We start from the raw sequence: 25,428 nt of genomic DNA on the forward strand, positions 1-25,428 counted from the left end.
TATTCTAAAATTATTTTCAAATTGAGAAATACTTTGTAAATTTTCATGAATTACACGGGCATTGGTAATTTTACCTTTCATATTCGTCACTTGTGGGACTTTTATTCTTTCTTCAACCTTGCCACTCTCCCATTCTACCATCATAAACTAATGAATATTCTCTAATCTTTCCCGATGGGGGGCAATCTCTACAATCAAGCTTGAAGCATCTCAGTCCTCAAAAGCATAAGAGCAATTGCAATTGCAATTGCAACTCCTGGTGCCATCATGAGAAGGTTCCTAGAGGCTAGTTGTGCACACAAGGATTTAAAAACAAAGGACTAAGGCTTCCACCTTGCCAAAATTCCCAATGGTTGGCGTTGGATACAATGAGAACTTCCGGTTGCTTCATACCTCGTAGCACAAATCAAAACATCAAAAATTCCAACTTGTTTTTGGTTTCTTCATCATTGCCAACTTTGGAACTTGCATCTACTCAAGATATTTAGCAATTATTGCAGCCCAGCAGAAGGTGAAGCCTCCCGTAGACATTTTGAAACAAAATGTAAAGGAAGTCACTGTGGCCCTTTAATGAAGGGACCCATTTAGTAAACAAGCTGGCTCGCCGCCTCTGCAAACCATGGCACTCCCTTCCAATTAGAGAGAGAAAGAGAGAGAGAGAGAGAGCAACTATTCTTTCCACCCACATGGCTCGACTCGAGAAAATCATGCCCTTTCTACACTGGCCCAAAAAGCCTCCATATCAACACTCCCATTTGATTCATATTCTCGTTCTCGCGAGAGGGAGTGCCAATAAAGGCACAAAAGAACTTGGTATGCCTTTCTTCCTCTTGTATAACATGCGTGCCTTTTTTACAATAGGCTCAAAAAACTCAAAACTCTCTCTCGCTCAAAGCAGACACAGGACAGCCGCAAGAGCCACTCCCACAGCAGAGCTCCCCCTCGTCTCACACCAACGGCACATTGATCGACCGAGCGATTGAACTGGGGAAATCCAGGCGCCCACGATTGCAAAGGACTACACAGCACCGACGGAGGCTACGTCAAAAGATTCGGAGCACACTGACCAAGCATGCATGACGCCCGATCAGACTACTAACCATGGAGGAAATTGATGAGATTCGCTAGCGACCGATGCTAGATTTTTTGTGATAAACCACCCATTTTTGCTTAAGTCTTTTGCTTAGCTCACATCGACCAACCTAGGATCCCATAGTATATATCTTTGTTTTGTACTGTTGGTAGGTTATTTTCGATACTCTGACTTTGTATCAAATCCACCACCTTGTAACTTGCTGGTCTCATAGGTCATTATGGCCTTTTGAAAACGTTAATATAACATTTCATTTCTCTCTCTCTCTCTCTCTCTCTCTCTCTCTCTCTCTCTCTGGAATGCCAAAAAAGGCACAAAAAGCCTTGGGCACCTTTCTTCCTCCTCTTGTTTAAAACACCAAAACATATTTCAAACGGTATCTGCCACATTATTTTCAAAGGAGTTCACTGTCTAAAATTGTGACTGTTTCTGGGGCTAACTTCCGCCTTTTATTCCTGTTGTGATGAACCCCAAGGGGCAGCTCATGTCTATATGCAAAAAGAGCTTCACCTCCATCCCAATAGCTCCAATCTTCCTTTGCACCAACCAAATTCCATTATTCTGTAAAACCTTGCCCCATACAAGAGCTTGAAAGACCAACAGTTTCATGAAAGCCTGTGTTTGCAACATGAGGTTCTACTAACAGAAAACTTGGAAATAAGGTAAGTGGAAGAGCTATCAGATAATAATATGTAATACAACTTTGTTGCAGAGTAGCATACAGACACAACAGCAATTGTCGAAACCCAGGTTTGCTAATCAGCGGTAACTGATAAGAAAATCCTGTTTTAGTTTTTTATGTTGTGAAGAATAGTATCAATATTAAAACAAACAGCAACTCAAAAAAGTTAGTGGCCTCGCTGTGTCATAATGTTACTTGGCACAAATTCTGACTAAAGACAATACCAATATCATCCTCAGTTGCTCAATGTCAAGGTGAGAATCCTACCAAAACTTTGACTTTGAATGCCCAGAAGTGCTAACCCCAGTTTCAACTCACAAGTTTACTTGCTCAACATTTCAGATGTACAGGCTTTCTCTTCTTTTCACAGCTTCATGAAAAGAATAAGAGCAACAAGTAGAACAAGCGCGGAGATGATCACAATTGCCCACAAAGGTACTGGCCAAGCTGCCTTTTTTGAGGATCTTTTGCTCACTATAGGTTTCATTGGCTTCACATCTTTGACAGGGAGCTTCCGTCGGCCACCTGTCCCTTTTCTGTCTTTACCAGTTGTATTCTTGAAACCCTCCTCAGAAGTGGCCACTGCTGGCTCTGCATCTGCTGGTGGCTCCGATAATCCTGACCCTTCAGCCGCCAATAATGGGTCCGCACTTAATGACCCACCGCCAGCAGCAGCAGCCTTTTTCTGAGCCTTTTTCTCCCTTTCCTACAGATTCCAAAGCAAATTCAACTTTCAAGTTTTCAGTACATACAGTCGAACCTCGAGAATCAAAGCCAACTTGGGCACTTAGTACTTCATCTAATAAATCTCTTTCAGAAACTGCATCTAGTTAAATCTCAGAACTCATACCTAACAAGCCAAACAAGAGAATCAGAAATATACATTTGAAAACATCAATCCACGTGTGGGTGTGCATGTTGAGAGAAGTGCATGTGGTAAGGAAGCTAGAGAGTGCATTGGTGGCTGTGTGGTGGTGAGAGAGAGGTTCCATACTACGCAAACAATTGTGGACTGAACACAAACCTTTTCTTTGCGCTCCGCATCTTTCTTGGCGCGTGCTAGAGCTCTGGATTCTAACTTGTCTGACCTCTTCCTCTTTCGTTCTTCTGCTTCCTTGGCCTTCACAATCTGCTCTTGCCGCAATTTCTCTCTCTGCTCAGCTGCCTTTGCTTCCAAATCGGCAACATCCTTAGTCACATCAATCTGCCTAGATTTAACATTTGTATCCCTAACACCTGCATCTCCCGCCTCATCATCTCTCACATGCACCGATGAAGGTTTTTCTTGCTTTATCTCTTTGGCAATACCACCATTGCTCAATTCAGCTCCTGAACTAGATGACTTGATAACCTTTGAGGGCCCCGAGGCTGGTGTGTCTTCAGGAGGTTTTGCATCCCGAGATTTCAATGATAAAGCATCATCACTCAAAACAGGGGGCTTCTCATTTGGCCCCAGAGACCTCCCATCCAGGGTTTCCAACCTCCTAGCAGTGCTTCTCTCATTACTTTTAACATATTCAGCTCTAAATTTAGAATCCTTATTCCATATTGTCATAAAATCTTCTACCTGAGCAAGAAAAATGAATAGTAAATGAGCAAACATACTGGATTTTTTCCAAAGGCCCCGTCAACTTAAATGCCACCTGTAGTCAACAAACCAAACCTGCTTTGTGCATATCTCCTCAACCTCCTCCACCTTCTTCTGGGCAGCTAGATCCCTTACAGCTTGAACATCTCGCTTGTTTTGATAAAAGGGATCATTCTGAAAGAGAATCGATTAAGATGTGTCAGTACACAAAATTAGATAAATTGTCACTTAGAGATCTGGGTTATGAAGTCAAGCAACATTTAATGCGGGCCATTTGTACACTTAACACTGTTTCCCCACATCCTTGCTCAGCCCAAAGTCTACACGTCGTTCCTTACATCTCCCATTTATCTTTCATGTTTTTTCAATAGGAACAGGGGTCCTGTCTTTAAGGCGGCGCATACATGGCTTAACAGGCAGGTACAGGTACGTCTACCTCTCATACAGCCAGGCACACCCAAAAAACAGCCTTCAAAATTCACTCCCTAATCTGCTCCTGCGAGATACCAGAGCCACCACCGAACAGGAGGTGCTCGAACATCTCAAACTCCATAGCCAAGGTCTCCATAGTGTGTCTTAGTGTGTGGGGGTGTGTGTGTGTGTGTGTGTGACAGATACACACAGAGAGAAGAAGAAGAAGAAGAAGAGAGTTTTAACGTCGTAGGAAACAATCCCGAGAGAGAGAGAGAGAGAGAGAGAGAGAGAGAGAGAGAGAGAGAGATGAAATGAAATGATATATTAATGTCTTCGAAAGGCCAAAATGACCTATGAGACCAAACAGAGAGAGAGAGAGAAATGAAATGAATGAAATGTTATATTAACGTCTTCAAGAGGCCAAAATGACCTATGAGACCAAAAAGTTACAATTGGTGAATCTGATACCATGTCTGAGTACGGAAATTAGAAAGTTACAAAGAACTAACACTAAGACACTAAAGCACTTGTGGGGGGGGGGGGTTGTGGGTTCAGATGAAATCTCTCATCGGCCGTTGTCGGATCTCATCGACCTCCTCCATGGTCAGTACTCCGGTTGGGCATCTTGCATGTCGAATCTTGCATGTCGAGCTAGTGTGATCTGTATCTTCTGAGAGAGTTTGTATCTTCTGAGAGAGAGAGAGAGAGAGGAGGAGGAGAAGAGAATTTTAACGTCGTAGGAAACTATCCCAAGAGACCTTAAAGATCTATCCGACGAGGAGAGTTGAACTCAAGGCCTGTTATTCAAGAGGGAAATGACATAACCAATCTACCACACTTGGGTGAGAGAAAGGTTATACCATTTTCCTCTTCTTATTAGCACGCACACACACACCCGAGAAGAAGAGAATTTTAACATCGTAGGACACTATCCCAAGAGACCTTAAAGATCTATCCGACGAGGAGAGTTGAACTCAAGACCTGTTATTCAAGAGGGAAACGGCATAACCAATCTACCACACTTGGGTGATAGAGAGAGAGAGAGAGAGAGAGAGAGAGAGAGAGAGAGAGAAGAAAAAATTATAAATAAGAAAACAACACACACACAAGCATCATATAGACAGCTTAATATTGAACCAAGCTCCACACAGATTATGGACCCCAAGCATACAAGCATGCACCCACATTTACATACAGCAAATAAATGTTGTATACCTTCGAGTTTTCTTGCCTTTTCAATTCCCTCACAGCTACATACGCATCTTGTTGTGCAGCATTGGCTTTTTCATACTGCTGACGCAGTTCCTCAATTGCTTCATTCAGTTTGTTTATCTCTCTGTCCAAAGCATCATACTCTGCCCATGCCTGCCTGTGCTCCTTTCTTATAGTGTCTAGATCCTGACGAAGGAACTGAAAAACAATGCACCTGAGTAAGCATATGAATTCAATAACCCTTGATTATTAATAAGCATAACCATCTATCTATATAGCCCACAAAGCTTGGTAAATGTGGAGTGAAGGTTAGCCAAAAAAAACCTTAGCTTGGTCCTGAATTTCTTCCTTTGGACCAAGATTTTCCATGAGCTCTGCCTGCAGTGCACTGTTTGCACAGACCTGGCTGCGTGTCGACTCTAATTGCTTGATTTCACGCAACAATAGCTTTTCCTCTTTCAATGGAATACTTTCATGCTGAATTCTGAACTGGATCTCTGCAATCTGAGAGGACACGCAGGAAAAATAAGAATTGAAAGCATCACCGGTATTGCCAACATTTTACGCCAAAAAAAGTGAGCATGTGAATGAGTCAGTGTGGCCTGCCTTATCATTGAGCTCCTCTTCTGATGAGCAAATATCTTGACCTCTGTTCTGGGCACTTCTAAATTTTGTGAGCGCTGCTGAGAATGGCTCCAGCTCCATGCGTTTACCTTGCAAAGCCTCCCTGCATGCACGTTCCTTTTCCCGTATAGGTTTCAGCTTCTCAAGAAGATCCATTTTAGCATTCTGAAAGGACAAAAGAAATCATGAACACGAACAGCCATAATAACTCTCTAATAAATGAGCAGCAACACAACTTAAATCAAAAGGCTGGAACGCCTTCAGTCCCAAAATAATACTGATCCCGTCTCTGTTAATGATCAGACTTCGGGGGGTTTGCAAAAAATCGTTTATCGTTTTATATTTAGGTTTATATACATAGAAGTATATATGTGCAAAATGTGTACATTTATACTTTTGTATTTATACTTATATCTATATTTATATTTGTGTTTGTGCATGTGACATAAATATGTATGGATGTCCTGTGTACATATGTTTAGGATTTGCTCGGATCTAGTGCTCCGCACACAAACACAAGGGACACTTTACTTCACTTGAAAGAACTGAACTGAACTGAAAGAAAGAGAGAGAGAAGAGACGACACAGGGATGTCGGGTCCCAACCCTCAAGGGCCCCCTTGCTCTGTTGCCAGAGCAAGTACTTTCTTTATTCTTGCACAAATGCTACTACAATGACTGGATGTTGAGATGTTGATGCTAAGGGGTACTCATGCTGTGGTACTTGATGACGACTGTGTTGACGACGATGATGGAGACTATGATGATGACGACGATGATGTCGTTGTCAAGTCTGGGATCTGCGATAATGGCGAAGGTGTCGTCGTCAAGATAGGGATCTGCAATGACGATGACGAAGGTGTCGTCGTCAAGATAGGGACTACGATCACGATGACGATGTTGATGTCGACGATGGTGTCGACGACGACGCCGTCAACGCTGTAACTGAAAACACTAGATGTTGTGCTATGGATCTGCTACTATGGCAGCACTGCGGCTTCAATCTACAACCGCCGAGTCGCACTAAGGCTGAAATGCAAAAACGCTGGCTGACCTGGCTGAATTCTGAAAACATTGGCTGATCTGCTGAATTTTGAAAACGCTAGGCTGATCTAGGACTAGATGGGCAATCTAGCGAGAATCTGCAATCGGGGAGCGGGTTCTCGCGAGGCTAAAGCTGAAAACTAAAACACTGGTGGTAATGGCTTAAAACGCTGATCTTCTTCTTCTTGAGAAAACGCTAGGGCTCCTGCCGAGGTGCTGCCTTACTGTTGGGTGCCTGCCTCTTTGTGTCCTTGCTTCTACTGAGTGCCCAATGGGTTTCTTTTATAGATCTCTAGCAATTTGCCCTACCTACTTTTCCAACAAAAGTCACTTATTAATAAGTGAAAAATGTGTACTTTGGCAAAAAGGGTTCAATGCTCTGAAAAAAGCTCATGCTAACTGACTGTGCAAGAGAGGGTATGCAATTGTGACCGGCCTCGGCATGCACGTCCTGCTAGAGGCTCACAAAGTGCCAAGCTAAATCCTAAGCTAATGACTCATGCAAGACTGTGGCAGAAGCATGTCTACGTAGCGCAAGTGAAGTGCGCATGTGACATCTTGGGGATTGTATATTCAATAGGTTTCGTAGAAACATTTCGCAAGTTTCGTAGTTTGGGGTTCTTATACCCATGAAACGGTTTTAGCCATAGTTACAGGGAATGGCCATATTTAGGTCTCCGTTCCCCGTTCCCGTTCCAACTTCCCGTTCCGAATCCCCGTTCCGTGTTTGAAACATGAGTATCCGTAACAGGGAATGGTGTTTCATGCCCGTTGTCGTTCCCCGTTCCGGGTAACTATGGAACTTTTAGCCTCATACCACAGGACTAAGGAAATTAGTCTCTCCTGAATGGAGAGAGGAGAGGGGCAAACGCTGGATGCTAAACTCCAACAATAGAACAAAGATAAATGTGCCGCCACCCAAAAGAATAGCTTCCTCTACATGTCCACCATCGCTGATGATCAAGACAGCGGCTATAAGTTAGTCAATCCTTGATCCTCTCCCTAAAGTAAGGGCATCCAATCATCCAACCAACATAGAGAATGTAAATTCGTTCCCCTACTTCATTCTGCACTTTTTTCGTGATACATTAGGTGGCACCATTTGGATTGCCGTCCCTTACTGAAGCCTTTAAAGCCTCACCCCTCCCATGTGTAAGGTCTGAGTAAAATGGTGAAATAGCACAAGACCCCCCATCCCGCATGTGCAGCTAGGTCCATAGCTCCCTGCCCCACTCCAAGTAACGGTTATCATCCTCGATCTCCACAATCTTAGGAATGATCCATCTATGAAAACACAAATGCTCAACGATGAGCTTTGCATCAGCACATTTCAAACACATCCACAGCCACAGTAACGAAGCAGGGTCCTTATCCCAACATCAACGTATCCTCTCCCCCAACTATCACCCCTCGTTGATCACGAACATAGGAGTTCCAACAATGGCTAATGCTCAATCTCCTCTGCTTGTATCAACATCTATCTTATTAGTCACCTCCTCAACACTTGAATCCTCATAAGTAAGAACATGAAAGGTGACACTCAGACTCCAGAGGAGGCCATGCGAGCCTCTATGAAAATGAACTTTTTACTTTTACTTTTTTGGGCTAGAGTCGGCAATCCAACAAGGAAACGTGCCATTAGCTCATCTGCACGCAGGCAAGTAAAGGTCACGCCAATGGCAAGGGGCAATCTCACCATGTCTAGGGATGGTGCTTGTTTGTCAAGACATAGGTCTTACGACTAGGAGCCTATGGGAAAAGAGATCGGAGGTATTCCTATTCTAGGAAAATATGCACGCATGGCAAGGGTTCTACACATAAGAGTGCAAGGCCCCGGCTTGATTGGGTGGAGCTTCATTGTGCTTAGTAAGCCTTGTTCAGAGTGCAAAGGTCAAGCAGTGGTGGATGATGGCCATGCCCCCATCATCCCGTAGAGTTGGTGAAGAAAACCAACGATCCTCTCCATCGCAAGTCTTTGCGAATGACAAGCCATGATGCCATAACCCAGGCTAAAGCCACATTACAACACATTTGTTACCATATACATGTGGTAGTGATGTGTGTGAACACACTAGGACCGCCGGGGCATTTTTTCCCTCTTTAGGTGGTTTTTTCCCCCAAGCATTGTATATACGCCCATCACTCTAGGGCTATCTATCTTTCCATTGCACACTAAGTTATACACTCTCTATTGTGTGCCTTGAGCTTCCTTCGTCTTCTCCAAGCTGTGTGTTTCTTTGCAACCCTAATTCCAACAATTGGTATCAGAGCAAGTCACGTCCTCCCGAGCTTAGTCGCCAGCTGCTCCAGCACACGCCAGCTCACTTTCTCCGATTTCAGTGAGCTTTGGCAAGCGTTCGCAAGTCGACAAATATTTTGGGAAAACTCTTAGAGCTTGGTCTGCTCAGAATTTTGATTTGGGCTCATTTCGGCCTCCGTTTCCACTACAGGCAGTACTGCACAGGCTATTTCGTCATTTTGTGCAGAATTCCTGACAGTGCCGTTTTCTGCATAACATGTGCCTTGTAGTCTTCTACGGTTTGTGCTATATAGCACAGGTTGTTCCCGCTCCGTTTCTCCTATTTTCGAGCAGTTTTCACATTAGGTGTAGCATTTACCATGGCTGACAACAACAACACAGATGTGTTCAAGATGTTTGTTGCTGAGGACAGGTTGGATGGGGACAACTACCCTATGTGGGCTTATATGATGCAACATGTTCTCGTGTCAAAGGGTGTCTGGAACATTGTACAGGGCATTGATGTACATCCTGGTTTTGAGGATGTAGGCGATGTTGAGGATGTTGCAGGTCTTGCTGCAAGGATTGCAGCTGTTAGAGTTGTTTTGCCTACGGCAAAACAAGCTCGTTGGGATGTTAAGGATGCGCAGGCTCATGCATTGATTGCGTTGTCTGTGAACCGCACCATTGTTCCTCACATCTTCAGCAAAATCTGCAAAACAGGCTTGGGATATTCTAGCAGGTCTTTATACAAGCCGCAATGAGGCTAAAATTGCTTTGCTGCATAAAGAGCTGGAGTCAAAGATTATGCATGAGGAAGATGATATGGACACTTTCCTTGCTAGTGTCAAGGATATCAATGAGCAACTGATTTCTGCAGGTGAAGTTATTTCAGACAGTTCCCTTGTGCAGACTGTTCTTGATGCCTTACCAGATTCTTACTAGACTTTTGCTAGTACTTGGAGACTTATGACCCAAGGAAATCCAGAAGTTGTCAAGTTTGATGCATTATGCACATTGCTGTTGCAAGAGTCACTTTCCAGAAAAAATAGGACTAAACAACGTGCAGTTGAACAGGCTTTTATTGCTTCTCAAAGAAAGGGTGGTAACAGCAATGCAGCCACTTCTTATGGTTCTGCTGCGAGTGGCAAAAATTATGTTCCTAATGCTTCTGCTGGCAGCAATTCGTCTGGAAATTCTCGTGATAAAGGCAAAAAGAAGATGCGTTGCCATTATTGTAAAGCCAATGATCACTTGATCAAGTCGTGTCCTAAGTTGAAGGCCAAAGAGGCTAAGAAGAAAGAGGGTGGTTCCACTGCAAATGCTGGTTCCACTACAAATGCAGCCATTGTTGAGTCTTCTGTGAAAGGAGACTGTGTTACTGATGTTGATGCAGAATGGGCTTTTAGCGCAGAGTGCACTTACAATCCTACTGTCCATGATGCATGCTTATCAGTTGCTGCAGATTCACATGTGTGGTATTTCGACAGTGGTGCTACAAAGCACATTACCTCACATCGTGAATTGTTTACCTCTCTCGAGTTTGTCCCTCATGGGAATTCAATCACTTGTGCCAACAACGCCTCTTATCCAGTTCAGGGAGTTGGAAAGATTCTGCTCACTGCTGCTAATGGCAGTTCCTTCACACTTGTTGATGCACTTTATGTACCTGGGATCAAGAAGAATCTCTTATCTGTATCCGCACTTGCTAGACTTGGACTTGTAGTCAAATTTGTGGATGATAGATATACAGTTCATGATCTCAGTTTTGGTGATGAAATTGTTGCATCTGGCCTTTTGTGCCGTGGGCTGTATAAGCTCACTTTGTATGACAAGTGTGGACAAAATTTTGCAAATGCTGTTGCAGATTCAAGGGCTATTTCAGATGCAAAACTTTGGCATGCACGTTTTGGTCATCTGAATTTTGCTAGTTTGCTGCGTTCGCAGAAATCTGATATGGTTGCTTCTTTGCCGCCTCTTGAAGCACCTGTCAAACATGTTTGTGAAGGCTGTATTTTGGGTAAGATGCAACGTTCTAAATTTCCAAAGGATGGTTCAATTCGGGCCACATGCAGGTTGCAGCTTGTGCATAGTGATGTTCGTGGGTCCATGCAAACTCCGTCCTTGGGCAATTACCTGTACTTCGTGACTTTCATTGATGATTACTCCAGGCATGCATGGGTATTTCCGCTTAAAGCGAAGTCCGAAGTTTTTATGTGCTTCAAACAATTTTTGGCTATGGCTGAAAATGTCTCGAAATGTACTATGGGCACCCTCCGTTCCGATAGAGGGGGGAAGTATATGTCTCATGAATTTAATGCATTTTTGGCTAGTCGTGGGATAAAACACCAATGTACAGTGCCTTATACACCTTAGCAAAATGGTGTTGCTGAGAGGAAAAACAGGTGACTTACGGAAATGGCACGATGTATGGTCAAAAGTCAAGCTTTGCCGCATTCTTTTTGGCTTGAGGCCATCATGTGTGCCACTTATGTACTTAACGGGTATCCTACGAAAGCTTTGCAGTCTATTGCTCCATATGAAGCATGGCATGATAGAAAGCCTTCTATTGAGCACATGCGTATTTTTGGCTGTTTGGCATATGCTTTGGTGCCACAAGTGCAGCGCAAAAAATTGGATGATAAGACTGTCAAATGTATTTTTGTTGGTTATAGTGCTGAAAGCAAAGGTTACAGGTTGTATCATCCGCAAACAAAACGTATTCTGGTTTCTCGGGATGTAGTGTTTGTGGAAGATTCTGTTCAGCCCTTGTTGTCATGTACTAGAGACAGTAATGTAAGCTCACAGGACATTTATGACACTTTGTTGCCTCTTTTCAAAAGTGAAAATACGAATGTAAGTTCCAATGAGGCAAATGTACAACCTATGGGGGTTTCTCAAAATGTTCTTGATCAGCCTATTACTGATGCAGATGTACATGATGTACTTGATGAGGAAAGGGCTGAAAATGAGCAGGCTAGAGGTATGCCAAAATGGCTGGTGCACACTTTGCGTGACAGTAAATTGGATGCACCTTTGTCTAGTCGTACTCGTTCAGGCTCTCGCCATGCATCTTATGCATCAGATTGTTATGCTTTGGCTGTGTCTAGCTTACATGATGTTGAGGAGCCTCTGTCTTTTGATGAAGCACAGAATTCAGAAAATTGGATGGCTGCCATGCAATCAGAATATGATGCACTCATAGAAAATGACACATGGACTTTATGTGATTTGCCTCCTGGCAAAAAGGCCATTGGTACGAAGTGGGTTTACAAGTTGAAACGCAAGCCGGATGGTGAGATTGATCGCCATAAGGCTCGACTTGTTGCAAAGGGTTATTGTAACCGGCCTGTTAAATCCAAAAAGGGCGGTAGACTTTACTTTAAACCTTGATTTAGCTTTCACCCATTATTAGTCGTCTATTTTACCTGTACTTTCAAGACACAACAAAGGGGAGAGGGATACAGGCTGCTAGATTGCACCTGTATGAGTAGACCGACACCAGATTGGCCCCTAACTTAGGCGCCCCTTTCGGTATTTCTTTATTGTTCAAAAGAGGGAATAAACGTTGTGGATCCCTATAAGCTGCCCCGCACAACCTTGGCTGAATTTTGACTTGTTCCGGCCTAATTTCGGCAGCATAACTGTACTAGAACCCTTCACGGTCAGTACTCCCACGCATTAAATGACTTTCCCGACGCATACGGCACTTTGCAAAACCTGGCGAGAATCTGCAGCACGCTGAATTCTCTGTTTTCAGCCCTGAAAATGCGCCAGATCGCCTGTACAGCGGTCCCCTTGCGTCCCCGAACCTCCTAGGGGTATTAGGGTCCGTTTAGGGCCAAAACCCTAAACCTGCAAAAATACACAGCAGGCTGTAATTTACTGTTTTGGGCTCCGTTTCGCGTGCCTGTCGCATCCGTAGCAAGTCCTCGAGCTCCCGCACCTGTAGGGCTACTTGCCCTTTGAATCGGACGAGATTTCTGGCGTGAAACCTCTCCGAATTCACCTATACCTGCGGGGGGATTAGCCGCTAGCTAATCCAGTACCTGTGCAAGAGGCTCTTGCCTCGGCAATCGCGCATGAACCCACACAACTGTACATTGGTCAAATGAAGAGCCCACTAGTGGGGCATAACATACTGCCAAAGGGGAGAGAGAGGGCAGTGCGTAGCGTGCAGGGCATCACTCCTGGCACCGCACTGTGCATAAGAGGGAAAGCAAGCACTCCATAGCTCTTAACCTGTGACAAAACTGAAAATGAGGCTCTCCCCCTCCTAAATTCAGCGCCAACTCTTGTTGCATGAGGCAAGTGCACCAGAAGGTGCCACTTGGCACATTTACAAGCATTTTCCCGCTTCGGGGTTGCCGCCTAAAAATCTCCCAACCGGCTGCCCAGTTGACTTCACGGCAGAGTAAGAAAATGTTCCCTTTCTCATTCCGGAGGTAATGACGTCAACACATTTTCAGGTCCCAAAATAGCAGTTCCCTAAATTTTAGGAGATGCTGCCATTGTATCTTTCTAGGTCATCCGGCCCTCTTTGTACACTGCGGCCACATCCAGAACTGAAATGTAGCCTCTGTAGCAAAGGATTCCACTGTGGCTAGTCAATGACCCCACTTGGCTAACCATAGTCCTTGTCCAACCTTAGTGCTCTCTTGCCCTCAAGCCTGGACTCCCTCTGGACAGTTCCACACTAGCTATGCAATGCAGGGCAGTTAGATTTTCCGAGGGGTGTTTCCAAAAAGTGAAAGTAAATAGATAATAAGAAAGAAATCAACAAAAAAGGATAGATAGTAACGTGTAGGTTGCAGCGTGTGCATAGTGATGTTTGTAGGCCCATGCAAACTCCGTCCTTGGGCAATTACCTATACTTCGTGACTTTCATTGATGATTACTCAAGGCATGCATGGGTATTTCCGGTTAAAGCGAAGTTCGAAGTTTTTATGTGCTTCAAACAATTTCTGGCTATGGCTGAAAATGTCTCGAAATGTACTATGAGCACCCTCCGTTCCGATCGAGGGGGGGGGAGTTTATGTCTCATGAATTTAATGCATTTCTGGCTAGTCGTGGGATAAAACACCAATGTACAGTGCCTTATACACCTCAACAAAATGGTGTTGCTGAGAGGAAAAACAGGTCACTTATGGAAATGGCACGATGTATGGTCAAAAGTCAAGCTTCAGTTTGCAGTCTCACAGTTCAGCAGATTTATGCATAGCCCATGGTCTAAGCATTGGCAGGCTGTCAAGAGGATTTTCCGCTACCTTAGTGGCACTTTACATCTTGGCTTGTTTTATCCCAAGGGAGGGTCATTGCCGCCAGACTTACATGCTTTTTCGGACTCAGATTAGATTGGGCTGGTTGTTTTGACACGAGAGTGTCCACAAGTGGTTTTTGTTTCATGCTTGGCAATTCATGCATATCATGGTTGAGCAAGAAGCAACCTACTGTGGCCACTTCGAGTTGTGAGGCTAAGTATAGGGCAGTCTTCATAGCTGCGGTTGAGTGTGTGGCTCAGACGCCTTATGGCTGATTTGGGTGTTGGACAGGACACTGCCAACACTATCTACACTGACAGTCAGAGCGCATTGGCAGTTGCGAGGAACCCAATTTTTCATGCTCGCACAAAGCACATTGAGGTGCATTACCACTATGTCAGGGAGAGGCTCTCAGCAGGAGAGATCAGCTTGGCTTATGTGCCAACACAAGACAACCTTGCAAATCTTTTCACAAAGGCATTGTCTCGTGAGAAGCTTGAAGCTTTCCGCAAAGCTTTGGCCTTACTCCCCTTTGTGGACTGATCATGTCCTTAGGGCATGGCACTTCCCTTTACTCATGTGCCAGCTCTCCTTCACCGCATCACTCCAGGGGGGATTTGTTACCATATACATGTGGTAGTGATGTGTGTGAACACACTAGGACCGCCGGGGCATTTTTTCCCTCTCTAGGAAGTTTTTTCCCCCGAGCATTGTATATACGCCCATCACTCTAGGGCTATCTATCTTTCCATTGCACACTAAGTTATACACTCTCTCCAAGCTGTGTGTGTTTCTTTGCAACCCTAATTCCAACAATTACAACACACAGTTCTCCACAAGAGCAGCTACAAGACTTCCAACCGTGTTGTGCTCTAACATCAACTAAATCAACCACTGGCATTTCCAAATGGCGTCATCTACCCCTAGGCGTCAATTCTCAACTCAAAATAGTTTCACATTCTTTCAAATCCTTGGTTTTTCAGGAGCGTTGAACTTGCAAAACAGAAAAACAGCCAAAAGCTATTTTGTAAGTTCATCCATGTTGTTTTGAATTTGCAGGTATTCCAAGCTTTTAAAAATCAGCATCAACAACGATAGCCTATGTGGGGTTGCCACGGATCATGCCCCGTTTTGCTTACGGACAAAACTAAAAGAAACACTAGCATTTCTTTCTTTCGATTGACACCTGCGCCAAACACAGCAAGGCTATTTGAGTCCGCCATCATAAAGCATTTGGGTTGTTCCAATTGAAGCAACATGTCAAAGCCATGGTTTTTTCTGAAGCAGCAATCTCCTTTTGGTTTGTGGGAGGCAAGTCCTAGGTTCTTAATTGAGTACATGACATCCAATCAACAGCTTCCAACACATCACCATTTCAATTTTGAGCCATTGAATCTGCCCCAAGATAGAGATGCAAACATATTCAAGACTGCCAATGACCACGAATTCAAAATTTTACATGATTTTTAAAAAAAATTAACTTGCACAAAGGTCGTCAATGATATCTTTGTCCTATTACATTCCAACTTTACAAGGTTGATAGTGATGATCAACAACTTCATGATCCGATCAGCATCCCACCATTCGATAGTTTCTACACAAAATGGCAAGACTGTCGGAAGACAGGTTCGAAATTTTACTTCAAATCCTACTATTCAATAGATTTTGCACACGATAGCAGAGTCTCTAGGGATCATGGGGGGTTTTCCCAAATTTTGTCCAATGTGCCACTTGTGACCTTTTTGTTGGGTGCCCTATTTATATTCTTTTTGACTCTTCATATTCCCATATATATGGCATGGTAATTAACATATGGATCATGCACTATTGTTACTTCCTATAAGGGGCAGGCGAGGCGAGGGGAGGATTTCCGGCTGATTGCAATGTGCAGAGCTTTGTATTCTCTTGTGATTCCAAAGTTGTTGCCCTGAAAAGCTTGAGCCACTCAGTTTGGTCTCATAGGTTATTTTGGCTTTCCGTTTCCATAATCCCCGAGTGTAGGTTGAGGCCTCCTTGCTTCTTCTCCATGATGGAATACATGCAAAAAGCGTAAACACGAAACAACTACTCGTAGAGCGTGTTCACAATCTGTGTTTGTCGCTTCCCAAGTGCGGAAAGGCAACCTTCACACGCTTGCTTCCGCAATCACTTGCAAATTCTCCACGGCCGAGTCTCTTGCTGCTAGCGTTGGGAACAACTAATGTAGGAGGAGGGGCGTTAGATGCTTCTATAGGCTCCTGGGACCAACAGGAATAGCCCGTGTAGTCCCAGCAACAAACGCGCGTGTGTGTGTGTGTGTGTGTGTGTGGGGGGGGGGGGGGGGGGAGAGAGAGAGAGAGAGAGCTTGCAAAACCTTCTAGAGAGAGGAGAGAGAGGAAGCGCTGGTGTTTTTAGCCTAAAGGGTAGCGCTCTGTTTTCTAATGAAGTAACCCTTGCTTTAATTAAGTGGCTGCCCACTTGACAGGCTGCCCATTTGTTAAGTGGGCAGCCGGTCACTTAATAAAATATGTGATCCTGTTTAAAAACTCGATAAAAGTCGGGGGGCTGAAAACTGATGCTACACAACACTTCCCAAGCATCCCTTGATGCAAATTTCATGCACAGATCCAATGCAAACACAAATTCCTTGCGGAAAAGCATTCCGCTTTTTAAGAAACGCTTCTCAGAACCCATCTTTATTCTTGTGCATGCATCTTTACGCATATTCCTTTTTCAAATTCGCATTTCCTCCGAGACCAATGGAATACTCCCTATCCGGGGTCTCGTCACCCATCATGTGACGCATCAGGAATAACCACTTCCCCGTCTCTCCCACCGAACTAACGGTGCAACTCCTTCGCGATCCTCAATGTCACCCATGATATGACACATCAGAGTTGTCTGTTTCTGATGGCTTTTTTCAATTCCAATATATCTACACTTCCTAACTTTACAGTTCAAGTGCACACATTTAAATATCCTAATTTCAATAGATAAAAATTACTCAGAAAAAGTTAAAAAATAGTCCATTTAGCAACACGAAGTTCAACTTCCAGATGCGCTAGCCCCAAAGATTGGCGCCCCTTTCCGTATTTCTTTCTTTATTGATGATTCGCGAAGTACAACAACCAAGGAGCACTTTCTCTACAGCCTCCCCGCTATGAGAGCGAGAGAAAGCCGCCCCCAAAGCTCATATTTAAGGCCCAAAGCCAAAAAGCATCATACATGAAAAGCTAGCACCAAAAAAAGCTGTTTCCTAAAATTTCGGGCCATGAATTCTGGCATGTTCGTACAAGTGCCATGTCATCATATTTTGAGGTTTTAAACTAGTCTCACTTCATTTTCGCAACTTTCAGGTGCTTTAAACAGGTCCTCTTTCACTTGAATGCCACGTCATCACATTTATGACATTTTAACATATGTTATTACACTTCAGTAGGCATCTGCCAAGACGACAGTATAGGGGAACTCGTGGACTGAAGCCTGAGGTCAAATGCATCCCTGGTGAGTGACCTACGACCCATAGAGTGCTAGAAACTCACATACTTGCACATGCGTTGACACAAAACTGATGATATGGCGACCTACCGGCAAAAACAAAGAGTGAGAGCGAAAGTGACAAGTAGCAGCCAGCGTAAGAATCATCAGAATTTTCACATCCATACGATAGTGACATGGCCTGCTTTTTGACAAGCTTTGGGGCACCAGTTTATTTAGCAGTTCTTTGGGCACCAACTTTTTGTTCTAGTTGCTTTTGGACGTAGAGCCTTTAGAAGTGAAGCCTTGGGGGCACTCTTGTTTTATTCGTGTATTGTTGTAAAATTACCGCCTTGCCAAGGCCAAGCCGGTTACATGTGCACTCACAAGGTAGCCACAAACTCATGGAACTCAAGGCCACCTAGTTTGAGATACTATTTATTAATAACGTTTACAGTCACTAATGTGGGCATTAATCATAACTAGCCTTTTTAGTCATTAATGTGGGCATTAATCATAACTATCCTTTTTAGTCCATGGAGACAACCCTATGACCTTCTCCTCCTCTTCTTTGCCTCTCTTCTCTCTCTCTACCTCTGACCGGTGTAAGTATTGTTGTAAGATTACCGCCTTGCCAATGCCAAGTCAGTTACATGTGCACTCACAAGGCAACCACTGACTCACAAAACTCAAGACCACCTTACTTGAGATACTATTTATTAATATCGTTTATAGTCACTGATGTGAGCATTAACCATAACTAGCATTCTCAATCCATGGATGCACCCCTATCACCTTCTCCTCCTCTTCTTTGCCTATCCTCTCTCTCTCTCTACCTCTGCCCCGTGTAAGTGGAGGGTAAGCGTATCGTTGGCCTTAGGGCATCGAACTTTCTATTGAGTCATAGGCAAGTCCAAGCATTGGTTATTAAACCGACTACTCCACATAAGCATGAGATCAATTCCACAAGAAACAATTGCACGTACAAACTCGATTTCCTCATTCATTAATTGAGGGTAAGCATTTGACATTTAAGAAGGAATCACTTAAGGATAGGGACAAAAAATTTTGCTCCTATGTTCGCTTGAATCCTTTGAGGCCGAAGGAAAAGTATCTCTATAGATTCTAGTTGTTGGTTTGATTGCTATCATATGATTTTATACTGATAAGCTTATGCTTTGAGGTATAATGCCACGCTTTAGTCAACTGGAAAGATAAACTAGAGGAAGACTTCCACTTGAGAAAACATTAGGGATCTTAGAAAGAAATTTTCAAGTTGTCTTTTTGAGTAACTACAAGCCTAGAGGCTAGAAGCCCATGGAAATATGGGCTATAGTATCACTATTCTAGCACACATGATAAGAGGGTCTATATTTAACCGCCAACCCCCAGCTATATGAGAGTTGGCTGGGTGAAATTTCAATGTGCTTTCCACGTCCTGTTTGAAGGGCCATGGTGAATCGACGGTCATGTCCTCATCACATTGCCAAAGCATGCTGCAAAAATAATAATCAAGGCCCGTCTTGGAAACAAGACCTTGGACAATGAGCTCATAAAAAGCAATGCAAATTTCTGCATTTCCAAATCAATAATTTCCAATCTACCCTCTCTCTGCAGCATAAACACTATCTGCCTAGCAAGTCTAGCCAAGGTCTCTCTTACGCCATCCAAACCTTCCGACTAGAACAATACAACGGAGCCAAAATTTGTGAGTGCACTATCCAACACAACAAAATGAACCAAGATGAAGCCCTAAGTGATTGAAGCGCATGGCTTGTCAATGAAGACAAACGACAAGATGACCAATGGGAAAGTTTATAACAAATCAACTATTGGACCAAAGTAAACTATTGCTCAGCGGAACATCCATTCCAACCTACAGCCCAAAGTAACGACAACTCTGACTCTAAGACAACCATGTCAATCCATCTGGAACACCCAATGGCAATCCACCAATGGGAAAACCATGAGATTTATCCCACAATCCCCTTTAACACCAATGGGAAAACCATGAGATTTATCCCACTTCATAAAAGAACCAATCACCACACAAAATGGGTCCAAAGCCTCCCTCAAGTCATCCAGCACTGAAACCTCTTTGGTGTAAGAGAAATGAATTGGATGTAAGCAAGGAAGGCATCAACACAATATCAAAACTATCCTACAAGCCCCTATAAAAGACATACTCAACACATCCAAGTAATCCAGAAAGAACTTTGTGAGACTGTCATCTCCAGGGAAGATGTTGCAATGATCTCAATAAGTGCATCATGCATCTCCCTCTTTGGGAAAGGAGCCGACAAAGCCGGACTGATATGAGGTGTAACAACACTGCAAGTAAAACTTCAAAAGACTGACCTCATTGGCAACAGATACATCCACTGTGAGAGGCTCCACTCTAAAGGAAGAGTTATAATATGTAGCAGTGAAAAGCTACATCCATAATTGTATGCAACATCCCAGATGAATCACATAGAGCCCATAACGTGCTACCTGGAAGCCCTTTCCGAAGGACATGAAGAAAGCCTTGATACATGCGATCCAGCCTTGGCAATCCATGTAGCTACCACGACATGACACACGAACTCGGGTCTCTCTTACTCGTATGAAGAAGCTCCTGACAAGCATGGCACTCTGTCTGAGAGATAATTCATCCTAAGGAAACTGCCAGACTAGACGTCAGACGGAGCACAAAGCAATCCCCTCTCTTGACACAGCAAAAGAGATCGTCGAGGTGAGGCAACCTTCCTACATACCCGACTAGAAAGAGCACTGCATTCTGCCAATGAAGGACCCCTGTACCAATAGATCCATTTCACTCCAAGTAGCTGTAATCTGCTGTTGCCAAGTGGAATCAGGGAGAATGGCGTCTCTCTCTCTCTCTCTCTCTCTCTCTCTCTCTCTCTCTCTCTCTCTCTCTCTCTCTCTCTCTCTCTCTCTCTCTCTCTCTCTCTCTCTCTCTCTCTCTCTCAATTTACCTTTTTAACTTGCAAAGCAGCTTTATGAACATCCCTTTTCTTGATGGTCTGCTCAAGCCTGACTTCAGCTGATTTGATCTCATTGCGCAACTTCTCGTCGACAGATCTAGGGATGCGGATGAGGTATACAGTCCGCTGCCGAGTGGAAGGCCAAGGCTGTGACACCATGGTGGGTGGAAGAGCGACCGAGGCAATGTCTGCACTGACCCAACCAGACCCATTTCCTTCAGGTGAGGTCGCATTTAGCCAACCAGATCCCACATCTCCATTTGCCCCATTTGCAAATCCTTCTTGCACATCATTGACAGAACTGCTATCCGCACTGGCATTTACTCCGTCATTGACTGCCCCGTCCTTGTAGGGAGCTGGTTCAGGTTGTGCCATTTCAGCCCCTGTTGCCAATGCCCCAACTCCGGCACCATTTTCAGAACCCATGCTTACTGGGCTTAACAAACCTGAGAGAAAGGAAGTAGAGCAAATCAATAAATAAATTATTGAAAAGAATGAAACTCAAGACAGGCTCTTGTAGCATGGCAATACAGAAAGTCTAGAATGATCAGGATTGTATTTAAAAAATCAAATTATACCCTATACACTATAGTATGAAGCGGTAATGAAAACAACCCAATCGCAAATTTTGCATGTTACTTATTACAGATCAGCAGATAAGATCAGAAAATACATCAAACTGCCACGGTCGAATACCATTTGAAGATCGGTTTGCAGATTTGAAAAGGAAAATTGCCGTTCAATTCAGCTAAAATTCAGCATCAGCAGAAGAGAGAGAGAGAGAGAGAGAGAGAGAGAGAGAGAGAGAGAGAGAGAGAGAGAGAGAGATCTGAGTCCGAGAAAACGAAACAAAAGAAAAAAACCGTGCGCGTGTGGGTTGTGCGTGTGTGTGTGTGTGTGTGTGTGTGAGAGAGAGAGAGAGAGAGAGAGAGTGCGTGTCTGTGTGTGCGCGCGTGCTTGTGTCGTAACAGCACCAAATGTCTCTACAAGAATGTTGCTTGAGGAAATGTGGGTCGTGTTTATGCCTGTGTGCGCACGGTGTCAGTGAAGAGGGAGGAGGGGAGGTGGATAGGGAGCTCATCGGGAACAAATCAGTACCTTGATCAATGGGTATTGCCGGCAGGATTCCAAATCCGGATCCAAGCTTTGCTATCTGTTGTGTGTATTATCTGCGAGAGATACAACCGAGAAGAATAGAACTTGGAAGAGAAAAGGCCCCTTTCCGCTTCACACGTGCTTCGGCCCCAATATGAGAAAAATTTTGTCCTGCACGTGCCACGTCTTTCTCCTCCTCCACTCCACTTTGTCTATGTTGGATTGAGTCTCTAACAAACCTTTGTTCACACATTACAAGTTCTTAGTAACATGGGAGACTACGGAAGGGTTCAGCCTTCATGGTGCCGGAGGCAGACCCTCCCTTCTAATGCTAGCCTCCACTAACTCTTTCACATAGAGCAGAAGACAGCAACAAAAGGTATTCCTGGATTAACTACGTTAAGAGGCCCAGTGCTATTGAGGTGATTTGTGAGTACGTCTAGAAGACACCAGATATCTAGTTGTGATAGTTTGTGCGATTAAGAGTGGAAGGCTGGTGATTATGATAGCAAAGATATTACGATAGATAAATTAGTAATAAAACAAGATATGGTAGAGTCGCAAATGAGAAGCAAAGATTATGGTTAAGATTAGACAAAGTATAGATCAAAGAGAGATAGAACAACACAGTCGCATGAGATTAGAGACTCAAAATCACCCAAAACCAATCCTTAAGTAATTTGAAACCCTACTTGCAATGAATCCCCCCTTCACGATGTCCTGTTTTAGTCTTTTATATCCAAAAAGTCATCCAAAAACTTACGTCTGATATACTACTCAAATGAAAATTCTGATGGTTTTATACGCTTCAAAAGGGGGCTAAAACCTTTGAATAGCTGCTAGAAATCTCCTAGATTGCTCCTCCTATGTCCCAAGTGTTGTTTGTTATCCTCAAAATCATGATCATGTGTGATATGCAACTCTGAAACCTCTACATGTTGCATGTCACCTCTAAAAGTGGCTCTCGCTCTATTTTATTCATTTGTTTACAAGTTTCCTCTACTCAATGCTTGCCTCCCAATGCCTACCTTAGGATTCCTACCTTTTAAAAGGGGGAGTCAAGGATTAGATAGAACTTGGAACCTTAAGGACTGCAAGACTCTAAAGGCCCTCGTAACCAATCGAGCATCCCTGCGTGGCTGAGGGCAATCGCAATTCGTTTACTTAAAAAAATGTGAACATCCACTGCCTACTTGAACGGAGCACAGCAAGTCACTGCCACAAAGCAGGGCTTCCCCTTGCTCCTCCCTGGTACTCTTGGATTTTGTGTGTGCTCTCTCAAACTCCCTACGCCCGCTCTTCGGAAACTCTACTATGATGGCATCTCTATCGCTCAAGCGACCTTAACGTTGCTCACTCATGGATTTACTCATGTCCCTCACTATCGTAGAGGATTCTTGCTTATACTGTTCTTCAAAATGGGTGTCGCATACTTTAGTGGTGTACAATGTTTTATGGGGTTTTTAACAAAGATAATATGCAAAATTGTGGGCATACCTAATGGCTCTTAAAAAAATAAAGTTATCCATTTCTTGAGAGATTCTTCCAGGGAGGACAACTAAGCCTATAATAATTGCAGCATCTCTAATATCGACGATCAACTTGGTCAATGGAGAGAGGGAAGAGTGCCTCCAGGAGGTTGGCTTCACCTACATATGCATGGGTGACTCTCATTCCCATTCCGCTTCTCAATAAGTCATCCTAACCAATCAAACGTTTTTTTGTTTAATATCTATAAAGATTCCAATCAGCAATCAATCGACACACGACTGAACATGCATTTGAGAGTGCATGAGAGAGCGGGCAATCAACAGAAGAGCCCTTTGGTGGCGTTCATCTAATCACGGAGAGATGAGAGAAGTAAAGTCAAAGAGAGAGAGAGGGGGGGAGGGAGGTGAAGAGCGACTCGTGATTCTGACTCTCCAATTGAGAGAGAGAGAGAGAGAGAGAGAGAGAGAGAGAGAGTTTTGTCAATTCAATCTTAAAACACAAATTCCAAACATCAACTCATATGTATTTATTGGATTTATCAGTTAAAATGAATTTGGGGGCGGGGGTGGGGGGGGGGGGGGGGGGGGGGGGGCTACAGTCCAAATTACCAGAAATAAATTGATGAAAATTCCCAGAAGTTCCAACCATGCATACCATAAGCACAATAGGCAATGGCTAAACTAGCACCTTTGACCCTAGAATAATAAGAAGACAAAAGATTCTGCTCTAAATGGACTTTCACACTTTGTCTACGTCGTGGCAAGACATCCTCCCCTCTGAAACTGCAAATCCTCTAGCATGTGCCAACTTAACAAAGTTCTACAGTTCACGAAGGCTTAAATATTTTTTTCCAGAATTCAGAGTCTACTTGAAGCAATTTGTAGTGCATACAACTTAAAAGTCTAACCATCTTTTGCATATTTTGTCAACATGCAAATATAAGCTTGCCTAGTATCCCACATCTCTATGTCTAATTGCTCGTAATTGTTGCACTTGCACTCCATGATTTAAAAAACATTGGTGAAATAGGTTCCCCCCTAGCTCTAGAACATTCCACATGAATCCACTTATCCATGGCCTTGTAAGAAATAAACTCTGAACCGATATGACAGGGATAAACCATAAAGTTTGAAACACTTGGCAAATTCAAGATGAAAACCCATGGCAATAGCCAACCTCTCAGATCAAATGCTTTATGCATGATCCTCAATTCACACCCCTAGTAAGTTTGTGTAGACCATATCTTCACCTCCATCAACTCCACCTCGATCATACAGTAAATTCAAAAACTACCATACATAAACTAGTATCAAAAACTACCACTAGTACTCGCATAAACCCCCTTAGATCCATCCATGAAAATAAGTAATCCACTCTAATCCATGTTTCATCAAACAGATATATAAGCTCAACACCTCCTCTTTGTTATCGTCTTGATTCATATTGTGAATCAAGAGAACCCTCTAAACTGCCTATCTCGTATTTTCAAGAATCCTCCTCACATGTAACATGCATAATGACCATATGACCTTTAAATTGCTCCTTAGCCTTCTCGTCTTCTTTCAAGTATCATTGTACCATTGCTACATAGAACTTTGCATTCATTTGAAAGATAGCATCTACTTCCCTGTTTGGATCCAAATGAGGTTGCAAATCTATTGCATCCCTCTAAATAGGCACCTCTATCTTTGGAATTTCCCTCACATCTACTAAGAAATAAGGATCACAAAAATAAGAATCACATACTAGAGCATCAGCACAATCAGGTAACCCTTTCTTTTGCATAGAGATGGAATTCCAATCATGTTTGAAGACATCATCATTTCTATCCTTCTAATTTTTAGTAGATGAATGCCTATACATTTGCTTGCACTTACCATACAACACGCTATCATCATCTCCTTTATGCCTCGGATACTATTGACATACCCTCAGATAATTCCTTGGATGCCCTTAATACTTTTTTTGCACTTGTGAACAATCTAGATCCTCATGCTCTTCAACTTCTTCCCCCAAATCATTCAGCAGGGTGAAGGTGGTTCTAGAAATGGAGGTGGGACAAGCGGTGACCGCGGTTTCAAATTGATCTTCATTGATCAAGCTTGCAGAAGTTGGAACGCCAAGCCTCGGATGATTCTCCAGAAACAATTGAATTCAATGTTGATGTCTCAACTCCGACATTACCACATTTTGTACAAGGATATCTTGACACACTTCTTAGTATTGAGCTACCAATGTAAAAA

General features: G+C 43.5%; 1 protein-coding gene across 2 annotated transcripts; it reads right to left on the reverse strand.

Annotated features, from left to right (window-relative positions):
- Positions 1-1,756: 1,756 nt before the first annotated feature.
- LOC147423589 (proton pump-interactor 1-like) lies at positions 1,757-21,846 on the reverse strand. Of its 2 annotated transcripts, none has more exons than XM_086502356.1 (8): positions 21,698-21,846; positions 20,591-21,045; positions 5,596-5,778; positions 5,314-5,493; positions 4,993-5,187; positions 3,439-3,537; positions 2,800-3,342; positions 1,757-2,481 (listed from the first exon to the last, which is right to left on the reverse strand). In XM_086502356.1, the coding sequence occupies exons 2-8, from the start codon at positions 21,023-21,025 to the stop codon at positions 2,140-2,142; spliced, it is 1,977 nt and encodes a 658-aa protein (XP_086358482.1). In that variant the 5' UTR covers positions 21,026-21,045; positions 21,698-21,846; the 3' UTR covers positions 1,757-2,139. The 2 variants fall into 2 exon arrangements, with proteins under 2 accessions (XP_086358482.1, XP_086358483.1); XM_086502357.1 differs by lacking the exon at positions 21,698-21,846 and adding an exon at positions 21,296-21,427.
- Positions 21,847-25,428: the final 3,582 nt, after the last annotated feature.

Source organism: Adiantum capillus-veneris, chromosome 26, assembly GCF_014529385.1.
Source record: "Adiantum capillus-veneris isolate H3 chromosome 26, ASM1452938v2, whole genome shotgun sequence".
In the NCBI taxonomy this organism is placed as follows: Eukaryota; Viridiplantae; Streptophyta; class Polypodiopsida; order Polypodiales; family Pteridaceae; genus Adiantum; species Adiantum capillus-veneris.